Source organism: Podarcis filfolensis (assembly GCF_964270895.1).
Source record: "Podarcis filfolensis genome assembly, chromosome: 6".
Taxonomy (NCBI): Eukaryota; Metazoa; Chordata; class Lepidosauria; order Squamata; family Lacertidae; genus Podarcis; species Podarcis filfolensis.
In genome coordinates this window covers 3,203,218-3,218,087 of record NC_139609.1, presented here as the reverse complement: position 1 = coordinate 3,218,087, position 14,870 = coordinate 3,203,218, and the positions used below count along the sequence as shown (strand labels likewise).

Sequence of the window (14,870 nt, the reverse complement as noted above, 5' to 3'; positions counted from 1 at the left end):
GATGGAACTCCTATTTGGGGATTTCCCTGGCTTTTTTCTGGCCCATGTAGGACAAGTCTGGATAGCTGGCCTTGGTGATTGACTTGACGTTTTCATCCCCCCCAAAAGTTTTTGATTTGAGTTCCTACTGAAATGAGGCTGCATTTGATGTTTTAATGTTGTATTTTAATCTGATTTTAAAGTTGTATTTCAATCAATTCTTTTTATACCTGCTGTCAGCCGCCCTGAGCCCAGTCTTGGCGGCGGCTTCTTCTTCTTCTCCTTCTCCTTCTCCTTCTTCTTCTTCTTCCTCTTCCTCCTCCTCCTCCTCCTCCTCTTCCTCTTCTTCTATTTTATTATGCTTATGCAGCTGAGTTAATGCCTTTCTACAAAAATACTTCCTAGTCTCATAAAGCTTTGTTGGTTCTCTTCTCCTCTTCCACATTCAACTTTTTCTGATGAGAACCAGGAAAGGCCTGAGCTAGGGAATACTTAAAAGGCTCGGCCCCAGGAGCACATTGTTCCTGCTCATACAACTAATCTTCTTATGCAGCCCTTTTCAAATTATAAAACGTCATTAAACGCTCCAGTGCACTTTTAAAAATCCAATAGCTGAAGTGCTTAAAGCAGAGGTAGGCGTGATATAAGCCTTTCCCTTTCTGCAGCAGGTTGTTTGACTACTGTATTACATTCCATTGCTATTTGCAATATTTAAGCAGTAGATGCTTTTAGGAGTTGAAAGCACTCTTTGCTGGTAACAGCAGCATAGAGTAGAAAAGTCAGAGTGACTAAAAGCAAGACCAAATAATGCATTCAAGATGAAGTTTACAAAATGCAGGTGTTCTAACAATTCATTTTTTTCAAAAAGCCATAGCGCGAACCAAGGGAAACTGAAGAAGGGGAAAAGTTTAAACAACACTTCCAGCAGTGCTGCTCTGATCAAAGATCAGGAAATCTTACAATAGATGCGTCATATCACAGCTATTTAGGCCCTAATAGGAAATACAGGCACTACTGATACTAAATATGGCACTTGCACCCCCAGGGGTTCATTAAATTTACAGTACCAAAACAGGTATGGAAAGTGGTCTTGGTGATGCTGCTAGCTCCAAAAGTGTTGCAAGGCAACTTGTACCCAAAATTTGCTGCAAAATTTAAGATGTTGTTTTCCAATGGTTTTCTACCAGGGTGTCGTGGCACCCTGGGGTGCCTTGAATGATGGTCAGGCGTGTTGTGGACAACACTGGCCTCTGTTCCTCTTTCTTTCCATCCCTCCCTCCCTCGAGACCCTCTCACCTCTACCTTCCAAAGGCTTGTATGGCTGTTTGTGGCAGCAGCACTGGCTACAAGCTCCCCAGGTGAATGGTGCCTCTGGGGCTTGGCCAGGGGTTGCTGGTTGCCAGGAGCTGAGTAAGCAAGCAAGTGGGTGAGGGAGGCCGGCCAGCCAGACCACCAGCCTTTGCTGTTGGAAATGGGCAGACAAGCGAGAGGTAGGGTACGCAGGCACCATGATGCCCTTTCTTGTGCTTGCTGTGTGCATTTCCTGCCTGGCAGGTGAGAGCTCAGTGCCAAAGGGGAGCCTTTCTGCCATGCAGGACTGGTGGTGCCCGCTGCTGCCACCCAAGGTGTGTAAGGTGCTGGCCTCATATTCACCTTTGGCTCTTCTCCACTGGGCTGCTAAGGCTGGGGGCATCCTCTTTTCAGGCCCCTGTGGGGCAGTGTGAGGAGCCAGCTCTCTTTGGGTTGGGGAGGGCGGCTCAGAGACTGGGGCAGCAGTGGCTGCCTGGAGGACTCCCAAGGAGAGGAGGCTGAGGGAACACTCCACAAGGGAGGGCATTCAAAAAGGGGCAAGGGGTTGCTGGCTCTGCAGGCAACGGGTGACATAACTGGGCTTCTGAGGCTCAGAGCACTTTTCCCCACAGGGGAGCTGCAGAGAATGTAGTTGGTCAAGGGAGCAGTGGACTCAAAAAGGTTGAAAACCTCAGTTTCTCATGAACAGATGCCAGCAGAATGAAAAAAACTGGTGGAGTATGACTGTGGTCCATTATGATGAGGGGCATGTTTATCAGTATTTTATAGAAACCTCTAGCAACCTAACCTGTGGCCCTGCAAATGCTGATGACTACAGTTCTCTTTGGCCAGGCTGACTGGGATTGATGGGAGTCCAGGAACATAGTGGAGGGCCACAGGTTTGCCACCCCTGCTCTACAGTCATGCTTCCATTCTAGCATTGTTATACTAGTTAGGCCTAAACAGATTATTTGAGGGGGATTCCCAGTTTATATTAGCTGATCCGAATAGAGACCTTGTATGCTGCACAATTTGTATTTCAAAAATGCATGATTTTATATATTACAGAATTAGTGGATAGCAGACAACACATTTTAATAGCTAGTTTTATTTCCTGAATAAGAGGAACAAAAAAAAAGGTTGAAAGTCTTTTTGGTATGGCCATCAATCCAATGTAACCAATACAGACTAGGTGGTTAATACAAGCCTTTCCAGATTAGGCATTTGATTAGTAGAACAAATTAATTTGAAATAAAGGCCCAGGAAAACTGCAACAAGCTTCAGCTGTGCAAACAATCTAGTCACAATCATTTCTAGTGAACTGTGCTCAAGAACCCTACCTCATTTGACCCCACAGCCTGTACAGTGGTTAGCTGAACAGTTTTATTTTGAGATTTTCTGCACATAGCAGCACGAGATTGTTTGTCCACTTACTAAAATTTTCAGTGACAAAGAAATAATCTGCTATCTGAAAAGTGTGTTTATACATGGCTAAAGAGCAGAAAATTGATTATTCATTTAAAATAAACCCATGACAACTGATCACATGTCTGAACAGATCAACCCCGTGATGACTAGCTGGGACTCAGTCACTCTGCTAAATATTGTGTGCTTGGCAAATCTACTTCCACACAAGATAGTTAATGCAGCTTTTCCTACAGAGCCCCTGTGATCAGCATTCTGGTTTGTTCGATCTCTCTTCACAGTTGCTATTGAGGCTGAGGGGTGTAACGCAGGTATTTCTTTCCTGATGGAAGTTCTTTGGTGCAAACTCCTCCTGGAAAGAGCTTGTCAGCCTCTTCTTCTGGTACACTTGGAATCACCATGACCTGGTCCCCAGGCTGATGAGGAAAGAAGGAGGGGAGACTTTTAGTAAGAAGTGCCATACTTAAGAGAGCTGCAGACCCTCTGATCCTCCAGTTCTGTCAGTGAAGACCAGAACCTTCGGTCTGCTGAAGCTTATTGCATTTGTGAAAAACATACCGATCCTCTTACATAGAAGCTTTCACTGAAGTAGGAATATATATTCAGTTTCCCACATGGATATTCCCCAATGCATATGTAATATGCAAACAGACAAACCCTACTTAGCATATTGGCCCGAATATAAGCCACACCCACAAATAAGCCGGGCCTTTAAAATTCAATGATTCTTTGTGGGTGCAGCCTACCTCCCGGCTCTACCGCCCTAAATGAGGGGGGGGGCAGCCGGCGCCAGTTCCGACTGTGCTGCGTGCCCACCTCCCGACACTACTGCCCCCAACACTGCCTCCCCAAGCAGGCTTGGGAGTCGCGGGCAGGTGGCGCGCCATTGCCTACGCTCCCAGGCTGCTTCCCCTTTGTTTTGACAGATCAGGGGAGGCTTGGGAGTCGTGGGCGGCACGCTGTTGTCCCACACCCCAGATGGCCCTCCTGCGCAGCTGTTTCAGAAGCAATATCATAAGGCTGTGAATATAAGCTGCACTTTAACTTTTCCAGATTGGGATTTGGGGAAAAAGTGTGGCTTATATTCGGGCCAATACAGTACTACATATAAATGCCAACTGTATAAGGTTGCACAAATTGCAGGAGCCAGTTTCAGTCAAGCAATGAAAATCTCACACACATATTATCAGTTCAAGGCGAAGTTGGACTTTTAAAAGGATGTTATTTAAGTATCTGTGTGCCCTAAGGGAAGGCAAAAGACCATACGCCAATGGCCAGAGACAGTTTCATCTTTCTTTCATTTTTGTACTGCATTATATACTGTCTTTCTGTGAAGCCACTAAAGGCAGTGTACAATCTAAACTATGTGAACCACCTTTAATGCCATGGTAGAAAGGAAGTATATAAATGTAGTGAATAAACCAAGCTGCATTCCTAGGCACGCTTACCTAGTAAACCTGCATAAGATAGTGCTGTAAATAATGTTCAATACCACACTTTCATAATGTTCAATAAAATCTATATAGTCCCAGAACCCACAGTTGGAAATTGGTCAATTTAATTATCAAACTGTTCATTTGAACAGCTTATGCTGACCCTGTAAATCAGGAACTATAATTTACAGCCACAGGGATAGTGGAATATGGATCAAGAGCCAGAAGGGGAAATAGAGCAGCAGGGTTCAGAAGTTCCATTATCTGGTCACTAAAGACAATGCCTTGGTGACTCAGTTGAAGCTTTCAGAGGCATCTCTGCTGATCTTTTCAGAAAGCAAAAGGAGTAAGTGGCCCTCCTTCAGCAAATTATTTAGGTCAATAATAATGGTATCATTGGGACTCCCGGGGTAAGTTGCTCTAGCTAACTGAATAAAAGTAACAACATATTCAAGCTTACTGCGCTGTTCCCTAGTTAGTTTATCCTAACTGAACTGGATGCAACTTCCCCTTCCCAGAAGACAGAAGCTGAATTTAGACTCACATATGTAGCAGGGTACTGTTACAGTTTGAGGAAACTTCAGAATTTAATGTTAACAAAGTATAGTTACCTTCCAATCAACTGGGGTAGCAACCTTCTTAGCAGCTGTTAGCTGTAGGGAATCGACCACTCTCAGAATCTCATCAAAGTTTCTGCCAGTGGTTGCTGGGTAGAGGATAGAGAGTTTGAGTTTCTTGTCCGGGCCAAAGACGAATACCTATAAAAGCAAAGCCACAGAATGAGAACCTGAAAATCATGCCAGATGAGCTATTCTTTTACAACTCATCCCTCACATTCACTCCTTTTCAAAAATATTTTGGAACTATAGTTGTCTGTAGTAGAAAGGACTATTTTACAGGAAGTGTTCTCATCTGACTTCTGGCATACAATGATCTGACTAATATTTCTGCCCTGAATTTGTAGTCCTAAACAGGCAAAAGTAATAAAATTTACTGGTAAAACTGGGAAGATTTCAAAAGAATTTTGAATATCTCTGAAGGTTAGCAGCTTTTCCCAACAAGGTAACTGATCTAAAAGACAGGAATAATACTACCCTAGGAAGGGATCACCCTTCTTTATTGGTAACTTTGGAATTTAGAGAAAGTACTTTGGTGAGTGTGAGTCACAAAATGACTGTCAATTCTAAAAAAGCAGAAGATAGTGTGGCTATGACCCCACCAACATTTTTTTCCAGATGGGAACATTGGGGATGAAATCATTCTCCAGTGTTCCAAATCCAGTCAGTTTTGCTGTCCCAAAATAGTCTGTCCCTGGTGTCCAGCTGTTGGTGTGAGAAAGTGTGAGTTAATGAGAATGAATATGAGTGTGTATGTGCATGAGCATGTGTTTGAATTAACAGCCCAAGGCACTGCCAGCCATATCAACTGGCTTCTGGCCCCCAAGGAGAGAGGGCTGTTGCACTCAGGTCTCACTTCCAGCCTTCCTGCAGGCATCTCATTGGCCACTGTGAGAACAGGATACTGGACTAGAGGGGTCACTAGCCTGATCCAGCAGCTCTTCTTAGGGTCCTAAGCACCCACCCATCATCACACGTGGCCCTTGGGGGCAAAAAGTTTGTCCATCCCATAATACAAAGAATGAAAAGCTAATTGCAGCCTGCAGTGTTAGAGGCCCTCAATACTTACCACACGGGCAGTCAGAGGAATACCATCCTTGTCTCTCTCATCTGGGTCTAGCATGCCCAGCTGGACTGCAAGCTCCCGTTTTGAGTCAGCAATTATGGGAAAGGGGAGCTGCTCTTTGGCCTCATCTCCATTGTAGGCATTGATGTCCTACAGGGGAGAAAATTGTTAGTGTTGTATCACTGGTACAAAAGAACATAGGAAAGACGACAAGTGGTATTCACATGACTCGTATTCCTGGTATACAGCGGTATCTTTAAAAAGCAATCCAGGAAGAGGGGTTCAAGGCTTCTTGCCAACAAACTAGTCTTCTGTCTTTAAACAGCATTTTATTTACAGAGAAATCCACAGTTCAGACCTATGCACATCTGCTTGGTTCCATTCAGTTTAATTGCACTTTTTACCAGGTTTTAAGCCTGTATAGGATTGAAGCCTCGGTCAAGTGAAGCTGTCCCTAAAATCTGAAGTGGTCTACAGCCCAAGCCCAGGCTTACCATCTCAGTGAGAACTAGGCCTTACATATAAGTTCCATGGAATTATCTGACACGTTCAGCCTAACCCTACGCATGGTAACTTAGAAATTAGGTATGTCACTCAAGCAAAGCACACGTTGTCCGCCTGTTTGAGAACAGGGCTAAAATATTTCATTGTTGATGCAGGTGTGCAAGACTCCGTCAACAAAAAAATGGGGACTCCTTTCGGTAAGTGACACTGTAAACTACAACTAGAGTCACAGATAATCATGATTACCAATCTCATTCAGCCCAACAGTAAGTACTTGACAGTAAGTTGCTAATGATCAATCTGTTTGTAAGAAGTATTCTAGAGGGCGTTGGCGATAGCAGCATGTTTACCACTACAGAAACTGTAGTGGTGTAGAAACTGTTAAAACTTTTTTCAAATATTATACAAATAAGATTCTATAAGCCTCCTCTCAAGTGAGAGTGCAGGCTGACTCACAGGCTGCATGGGAGAAAGGCCACAAGCTGAATGCAGTTGCACTAAGGAACTAGCCATAAAGCATGTCACACATAAAGAGTGGAGGGAACTGGCAGAGAAGGCAGTAGCAAAGTTATGACAAAGAAATTATTGGCAAAGATATGACAAAGAAGTAACTAAGAAGTTTAATCATCATCATCAACAGGAGGCCTAAAAGTGTAACATACTATACCGTATTTTTTGCCCTATAGGACTCACTTTTCCCCCTCCAAAAATGAAGGGGAAATGTGTGTGCGTCCTATGGGGCGAATGCAGGCTCCTTGGCTTCAGCGATAGCAACGCGAAGCCTCCGAAGCCTGCGCTCCGGAGGCTTCGCGTTGCTTTCGCTGAAGCCAGGAGAGTCTGTTCTTTGAGGCTGGCGGTGGGGGAAAGCAGCACCTCCCCCTATTGCCAGCCCTAGAGGATCGGGGAGCAGCGGGAAGGCGCGCGACACCTTCCTGCTACTCTCCGACCCGGCTGAGGCTGGTGGTGGGGGAAAGCAGCGCTTCCCCCCTATCGCCAGCCCCAGAGGATTGGGGGGCAGCGGGAAGGCACGCGACGCCTTCCCGCTACTCTCCGACCCGGCTTTGAGGCTGGCGGTGGGGGAAAGCAGTGCTTCCCCCCATCGCCAGCCCCACAATCTGGGTCGAAAAGCCCGCAGGAGCCGCACGCTCTTTAAAGGGTGCACGGCTTCTGCGGGCTTTTCCCCGAGGGAGAAGGGACTGACTGGCCGAGTCCGTCCCTTCTCCCTCCTGTGGGCTTTTGCGGGAGATGGGGGAATTCCCCCACCTCCCGCAAAAGCACGCAGAAGCTGCGCGCTCTTTAAAGGCTGTGCGGCTTCTGCAGGCTTTTCTACGAGGTGGGCGAATTCCCCCGCCTCGTAGAAAAGCCTGCAGGATGCCGCACACCCTTTAAAGAGCGCGCCGCTCTTGGGGGCTTTTCCCCGAGAAGGGACAAGGGACTGACTGGCCGTTTCAGTCCCTTCTACCTCCTGGTTGAAAAGCCCGTAGGAGTCGCGCACGGCTCCTGTGGGCTTTTGCAGGAGGTGGGGGAATTCTGCCACCTCCCGCAAAAGCAGGGAGAAGGTCTTGGAGTAGCGCACAGGCTGCGTGCAGCCTGTCCGCTGCTCCCAGAGCTGCGGGGGTGTGTGTGTGTCATATTTTTTTCCTTGATTTCCCCCCCTGAAAACTAGGTGTGCCCTATGGGCCGGTGCGCCCTATAGGGCGAAAAATACGGTATATTATTTAGAATAATCTAATACTGCTTTCCCCCATTTGCCTGAACTTTATGCATAAAGCTTAAGGTGGAAGATTTAAGACACACACCAAAAGAAGAACCTTTGATTTGAGTAACTCCTTTGAGGTGTCCTGCAGGTTCCCAGGACACATTAGTGATCTGCAAGTGAACTTAAGTGATATGTTCTAGACTAGAGAATCTTGCAGTCAACCTAGAGTCAGTCTTGAAGTCAGCATGGAGTGCAAATGGAATCAAAGGCTTCATTTCCAAGTGTTAACCTTTCTTTGAAACTTAATTCTACACAAAACTAATATATATGCATTTTTTCCTCAGCAGAACATTAAAAAGTTTCAGTCAACACAGATGGCATCTTGATGTTCAACTGAAGTCCCAACACAAATGCTACTATTCACCTAGCTACAATGTCTTCTGAAGACAGGCAACCTTTGTTCATTCTTCTTTCTCAGATATAAAATGTGACATAACTTTTATTTTTCTCCTTATATCCTATTATTCAACCACCAGATGTCCATACTCTCTAGAGAAACACTTGCTTTTTGTTTTAATAGGACCAACTAGTCACAAATAAGCTTTCAAATACTTCCTCACTACTTTGGCTTTTAAGTTGAACCTAATAAAAGAGTCATGATACTGCTACGATTTCTTTTTAACAGACCAGAATTAGTTTTCACCTTTGACAACTAGTGAAATGGCACAATTCCATGTATTGGGAGCAATATTCAATTTGTTATTACTGCCTGGATCCAAGACAAAATAGAACAGTTCCATATATTTCTAATAAAATATATTCTCAAGTTTATACAATCTTATTTTGCATTTGCTTTATATGTAACATACTTCATTATCTAGAGAAAGTGTCAAGCAGAGCCTTGGAAGGAGAACATATTTGCCTAACAAAGAGTTCTGTCCTGAAATAACTCTCTCCACCACATAATATGGCTTCACAACAGCCTTTCCCTTGTGCTCTCAGACAACTGACTGGTTTGACAGGGTGGCAATACAAGCTAGTTGGCACCGCATTTAAAAGAGCATGTTGGACAACTTGGCAAGGGACACTTCCTGGTATATTTGTGACTAGACTTTAATCATTTTACACATCCCAAACTGAGGCAGATAGATCCTTCTAAGTAAAAGGGCAGTTAATTCCTCAAAGTCAATTTAAGCTGAAAGTTTTCTTTTAAGAAGAAGCAATATGCAAAAAAATTCAAAACAAACTCATTGTTAATTGTTTTCAATTCCACAGTAAAGTCCAAATATAGTGTAGAGACTGGTTTTGAACAGAACAGCAACAATTTATACTATAGAATAGTATTCATAGATTACTAAACAATAAAATCATTCACCCTACTCATGAAAATGTAATGCAAATTATTTCTTTTACATGCTCAAACAGGCACATTAGCTGCAGCCTTCCAACACATCCACTACTTACTTCATAGCCCCATGCTCCTAATCATGGCGCCCAGTTTTGGAACACAGTGCAGATTTAATCTGAAGCTCTGTGTCCACTTTAAAGCCTAGATGCCAGTGTTCTGCCTTGTGGAGCTCTAGCATGCATCAGCATCACTAAGAAGACTAATCTTAATCCATTTTAAAAAGATCAGGGTTCAGGGACTGCAAGTTATCAATGTAAAGGGATCAACTTTGTGCTATTCTTGAGTTTTATGAAGCTACTGTCTATCTGATAGTTCTTGTTTCGGAACCATATTATACAAGGAACATCACTATTATTGTCACAGAATAGTCCATGTGTCAGATCAGCAAAGTTATTAGTATAGCAGCATGTAACAGCTTTAGTGTTGGATATACTTTTGATATGGATATACTTTTGATATGGATATACTTTTGATATGGGACGCGGGTGGCGCTGTGGGTAAAACCTCAGCGCCTAGGACTTGCCGATCGTCAGGTCGGCGGTTCGAATCCCTGCGGCGGGGTGTGCTCCCATTCCTCGGCCCCAGCGCCTGCCAACCTAGCAGTTCAAAAGCACGTCAAAGTGCAAGTAGATAAATAGGAACCGCTTACTAGCGGGAAGGTAAACGGCGTTTCCGTGTGTGGCTCTGGCTCGCCAGATGCAGCTTGTCACGCTGGCCACGTGACCCGGAAGTGTCTTCGTACAGCGCTGGCCCCCGGCCTCTTAAGCGAGATGGGCGCGCAACCCCAGAGTCGGACACGACTGGCCCGTACGGGCAGGGGCACATTTACCTTTACACTTTTGATACAATATTGCCTCTACATTTAGTGATACACGCTGGCACATCTGCCAGGATTTTGGGAGCTTTTACTTTCAACTTACATTAACTGCAGCTTGTCACAACATCCAAACAGAAACGAACTGCAGTTATTCTTAATTACGATTAATGGAAACAAACCAATTTCAAATCATGGTTTACAAACCTGGTTTGTTTCAAAAGGCCATAATTTGGTTCAACCACCATTTAGGATTCAGTTGTAATGCTAAACTCTGGTTAAACTGATGCAGAAGCCAGTGGCGGAGCTTCATGCTCTGGCACTGGGGGGCAGAGAGCAGGCGGGGGCGGGGCTGGCGCACGTCCTGGGGGCGTGGTATGTCGCCCATAGGGGCGTGGAGCCCAGCGCATGGGGCAGACCCCGCCGGGATCACGCTGCCGGGGGTGGTGCACTCACCCCCCCCCACGCCTCTTCCTCCACCAGTGGCAGAAGCTTCTCTTCTTAGATATACTTCAGAGAAGGCTGGGAGGGTGGGGTGTGTAAGTCCTTGTGTGAGCCAAGCCTGCAAGTCCTACACTTCTTCAGTTGACTGGTGCTATTATTTATCTCCATAATACCTTGCTCCAACAGAGATGGTCTTTGACATCATCAATAGAGAGGGCTATCATTTTAATGTTACGCTTTGCAAACTCCGGTGCCAGCTTTGCTGCTCTGCCAAGCTCTGTTGTACACACTGGTGTAAAATCTCGTGGATGAGAGAACAGGATGCCCCATCTGGAAGAAAAACAACATGGCATTGTCTTGATGGGTAGGGTAACACTGAAATCAAGTCGTGCAAAGCTTATTTAGGACCTCCTAATCAGACCGAACAATTCAAGTTTCTTTTTCCTGTTAGTTAAAACTAAGCAGATTTCCTTTTTAGACTCCCTACTCTCTTTTTGTTATATTTACTTTGACATCCACTCCCTTCAGCAGCAGCAGGAGTTTCATTCTTCATTGGAGTTTTCAGTCTCCATGACTCCATGACCTTCTTAACTGAAGCATCACACAGTTGACAAGCCACTGACGGCTAATTCTACCTCCACCCCTCAGAACTGGTCTCCCTGCCTTGTAAGTCTTTCAGGGAGCCTCATACACCATAGCTTTCCACCATAGTACACAGCCTGCCAACATTATTTGATTAAAATGACAGCTCCTGTTTGATAAGGTATCCTGAGTCAGCAATGCTTTTGTATAGTACAAACTGTATAGTACAAACAACTTGAATAAGTACTGACATTGTCATTTTAGGCAGCTTAGCACATTACTGCTATGGGTGCAAACCTCACTGTAAACTGCTTCCCCCTTTGCTACATTAAGGTGATATTAAAGTCACCGAGTGTCGTGAAATATATACCCTACTCTACACCCTACTCCTCCAGGAGGCACACACTTTTTAGACAATATGCCTCAGAATTCTAAGAGGAAATAAATGCATGCATACCACATAGATATATACCTCAAAAGGAGTGACCACTCAGAAGGTGTTTTGAAGAAGTCCCAGAGCTACTGAAATTGTGTCTAACTAGGATTTCTGTCCCACTTCTAGCAGATATTAAGCTTACTCAGCAGATGGTAATTTGTCAAGGTTCCATTAACAGAATGGGATAACCAGTAATTAAGGATTTTCATGTCTTCCCATGTCTGCCCCCTACTTTCTTTTTTAAAAACAAAGCCTAGGAACACTAAAAAGCAACTTTGATTACTTGGCTTCATGAGACATTCCACAGTTAGTGTCTTAATACTTGGGTAAGTTCTGCTTCCTTTTGCAAGAAACCATGTTACTCCAATGATGTCTTCCCTTTATGATGGCTGCCCTGAGAACTGGTTGTGAGGGAGAGCTGGGGAAAGAACTGAGAAAGTTGCTTCAGGATGCGTCAGTAAGTCTAACACGTAGGCCTTAGCCATGGGAGAAGAGAAGCACCTTCCTGTTATCCTAGAAGCAGGAAGCTCTCGGAGTCGGTTAGGTGTACTTTGGAACCCTGAAATATCAGGTTTGGTTTCGACATGCATTTTACAACAATATTGCCCTGACAGGGGTTTAGAATTACTGCAGAGCGTACAAAGCCAAATTAAAAAGCGAATTATGCAGCCCATTCATAACGCTTCTCTAGATTTCAGTGGATATAGTAAGCATTTTATTTGCCCTGTAGCCAAGTAACATCTTCTGCCAGGCCATCTTGGCCAACACCTTCCTGTTGCAAAGGTTCATTCTCTACTCAAACATTACACTAAGCCTCAATAAGCGGCGTCAAGCACCATAAATTTACCCTTTGGTCTCCTGACTATCACAACTGTGTGTTAGCACACTGCATTGGAGATGAATTTTATTGTTTAAACTCTGGAACTGCAGTGTCATTCCTCAACTATAAAGAAAGCAAATATTTACTGAGTCAGTTAGCAATGCAATTTAAGATATACAAGTTAAACAATGAATTTAGAAACATATTTCTGCATCTTTTAAAATAGCTGTTTCTGTTGTTTGCTGCCCACATGAAAAAGTTCCAGCACACAGTGTTCTCAAGCTTGGTTTTAGCAGTGGTGGGGGTACTTTCCCAAAGTCACTGTGTGATCTCTAGTACAACTAAATAAGAATAACACATTTGAACTAAAGAGATAATACTGAGTGCAGCATATTTTTATATCAATTATGAGCAAGAAGCCTATTGCTGCTATTTGAAATATGGTATGTGTATGTAAACTTTTTGTGCTTTTTTGTATTGAAGCAGTATAGATACTATTTGAATATACTCCCTGAATTTTTAAAGAGCACTGCATAATTTCTCTTGCCTAACCTATCAAGTTTAAAGTGAACAAGGAGGTTGAAAAAATATTCTTGAAGATGGAAACCTGCCCAAATCATAAGCACTTCATGGAATCCTAAGGACTATTTAGCATATTTAAGACCAAATAGTGTGCTCTATGACTATGCCACAGAATTGTATTACAGTGCTTAACATACCATTGATGGGTAACATTTTTGAAATGCCACTCATGTACTGCATTTCAAATACAGCACTGGAATCTCACTTATCTTCTTACAATCACTGGGCATGGAGGCATTGTAAAAGGAATACGACTTACCAATGCCAAAGGTCTCAAAGAACAGTTAACTAGGAGTCCTGGTTTGGAGGACACACCAAGCCCAACCCTGGTTTAGTTTAGTGCAGTGTAGTAGCAAAAAGCTACAGGAATGAGCGGAGCAGCTTGCAAGCCCTCCTTTCAGAGCCCTTGCACTAAGCCAGAGGTTGGCTCCACATGTTGCCCTACACCTCGAAGCTACCAGCATGAGTTTGACCAAACTGCGGGAGGCAGTGGAAGACAGGAGTGCCTGGCGTGCTCTGGTCCAGGGGGTCACGAAGAGTCGGACACGACTAAACGACTAAACAACAAGAATATATTTGTTTACTTACTACAACAACTATTTGCACCCCACCTGTTAGGATATTAATTCTTTCAAGGCAGCATACTAGTACAGTGGTGCCTCGCAAGATGAAATTAATTCATTCCGCAAGTTTTTTCTTCTTGCGAGTTTTTCGTCTTGCGAAGCACGGTTTCCCATAGGAATGCATTGAAAATCAATTAATGCGTTCCTATGGAGACCGCCTTCAGACCAGGTCCGGGGACAGTCTGTCCCCGGACCTCTTCTGAAGGCTGGCGGGGGAGAAGGGCTTTTCTTCCCACCGCCAGCCTTCAGAACAGCCTTCTGAATGTTGGCGGTGGGGAGGAAAGCCCTCCTCCCACCGCAAGCCTTCAGGACAGGTCCGGGAACAGAGGAGAAGGCGCGCTGCGCTTCCCCGCTGTCCCCGGAGATTTCCCTATGGGCTTTTGTCTTGCGAAGCAAGCCCATAGGGAAATTCGTCTTGCGAAGCCGCTAAAAATCGGAAAACCCTTTCGTCTTGCGGGTTTTTCGTTTAGCGAGGCATTCGTCTTGCGGGGCACCACTGTAAAGTCAGAATGCGTTAAGAAAACCGCAAGAGAGTAACAGAAGAAGCTGAAGGCATTGGGCCACTCCCCAAGGCGGCGATCGGGGTGGGGGGAGCAGCCTCGTCTTCCTCGCCAGCCTCCCGCTGCCCGGGTCCTGCCCACAAGGCAGCAGGTTGCAAAAAAGGGAAGGGGGGGTCATTAAAACACGTTCCAGTGCGCGGCTCCCCGCCCAGAGAATCCTGGGAACTGTAGTCCGCTCTGCGGTGCCGCAACCCCGGCGCCCAGGATTGGTTGGGGAGGGGCAGCAGCCACGTGCTCGAGCTCGGCGGCCCCGCGGCGTTTCCTCCTTGCGCAGCCCCCTCGGCCCTGAAAGCGGAGCCCCCTCGCGAAGGAGGAGAGCGCGCGGAGCCGCGCAGCGCCAGCCTCAGGAGCGCAGCCCTTGCGCGGCGGCGGCGGCGCTTAGCCAGCGTCGCTGCTACTCACGAGTTTCCCAGGAAGTCGTGGAAGCGGAGGGGGCCGTGCGTGGTGTCGGCCTGGAAGTTGGGCGCCTCGTCGCCCAGCAGCAGGCCTGGCATGGCAGCGGCGGCGAGAAGGGCGGCGAGGGGCGAGCGGCGGCGGCGGCTCAGCTGCGTCCGGCGCGCGCGGGGCAGAAGCGAGGCGGGGGCGGGG

At 45.6% G+C, this 14,870-nt stretch overlaps 2 protein-coding genes and 1 long non-coding RNA gene across 8 annotated transcripts in view; 2 read left to right on the top strand and 1 right to left on the bottom strand.

Moving 5' to 3' along the window:
• Positions 1-8,849, top strand: part of ANKRD45 (ankyrin repeat domain 45) — a 27,567-nt gene extending 18,718 nt beyond the window's left edge. For 3 of the 4 annotated variants that reach the window (XM_083621471.1, XM_083621473.1, XM_083621474.1), the window contains exons 6-7: positions 6,470-6,511; positions 8,358-8,849. In XM_083621471.1, the coding sequence (XP_083477597.1) occupies positions 6,470-6,511; positions 8,358-8,368 (53 nt within the window). In that variant the 3' untranslated portion in view covers positions 8,369-8,849. The remainder of the gene's footprint in view (positions 1-6,469; positions 6,512-8,357) is intronic. The other variant, XM_083621472.1, reaches the window with a different exon arrangement.
• The window catches only part of LOC310765901, a 92,422-nt gene that overhangs the window by 61,147 nt on the left and 16,405 nt on the right, over positions 1-14,870 (top strand). The window lies entirely within an intron of this gene.
• PRDX6 (peroxiredoxin 6) lies at positions 2,362-14,870 on the bottom strand. 3 transcript variants are annotated; one of them, XR_014549836.1, is made up of 5 exons: positions 14,685-14,838; positions 10,853-11,009; positions 5,814-5,960; positions 3,653-4,885; positions 2,362-3,584 (listed from the first exon to the last, which is right to left on the bottom strand). XR_014549836.1 is itself a non-coding variant. In XM_083621483.1 (5 exons), exons 1-5 carry the CDS (start codon positions 14,774-14,776, stop codon positions 2,979-2,981), a joined length of 675 nt encoding a protein of 224 aa, XP_083477609.1. In that variant the 5' UTR covers positions 14,777-14,870; the 3' UTR covers positions 2,362-2,978. The 3 variants fall into 3 exon arrangements, 2 of the variants coding, with proteins under 2 accessions (XP_083477609.1, XP_083477610.1); XM_083621483.1 differs by having other exon boundaries at positions 2,362-3,110; positions 4,739-4,885; positions 14,685-14,870; XM_083621484.1 differs by lacking the exon at positions 14,685-14,838 and adding an exon at positions 12,545-12,648 and having other exon boundaries at positions 2,362-3,110; positions 4,739-4,885.

Bases quoted from the DNA above. Each gene is read 5' to 3' on its own strand.
- PRDX6 (XM_083621483.1), bottom strand. From the start codon at position 14,776: ATGCCAGGCCTGCTGCTGGGCGACGAGGCGCCCAACTTCCAGGCCGAC. The intron at 5,961-10,852 runs GTATTATGGAGA...TCTCCCCTGTAG, and splicing joins ACCATCTCTGTTGGAGCAAG to GACATCAATGCCTACAATGG. The intron at 4,886-5,813 runs GTAAGTATTGAG...TTGCTTTTATAG, and splicing joins TTCCTCTGACTGCCCGTGTG to GTATTCGTCTTTGGCCCGGA.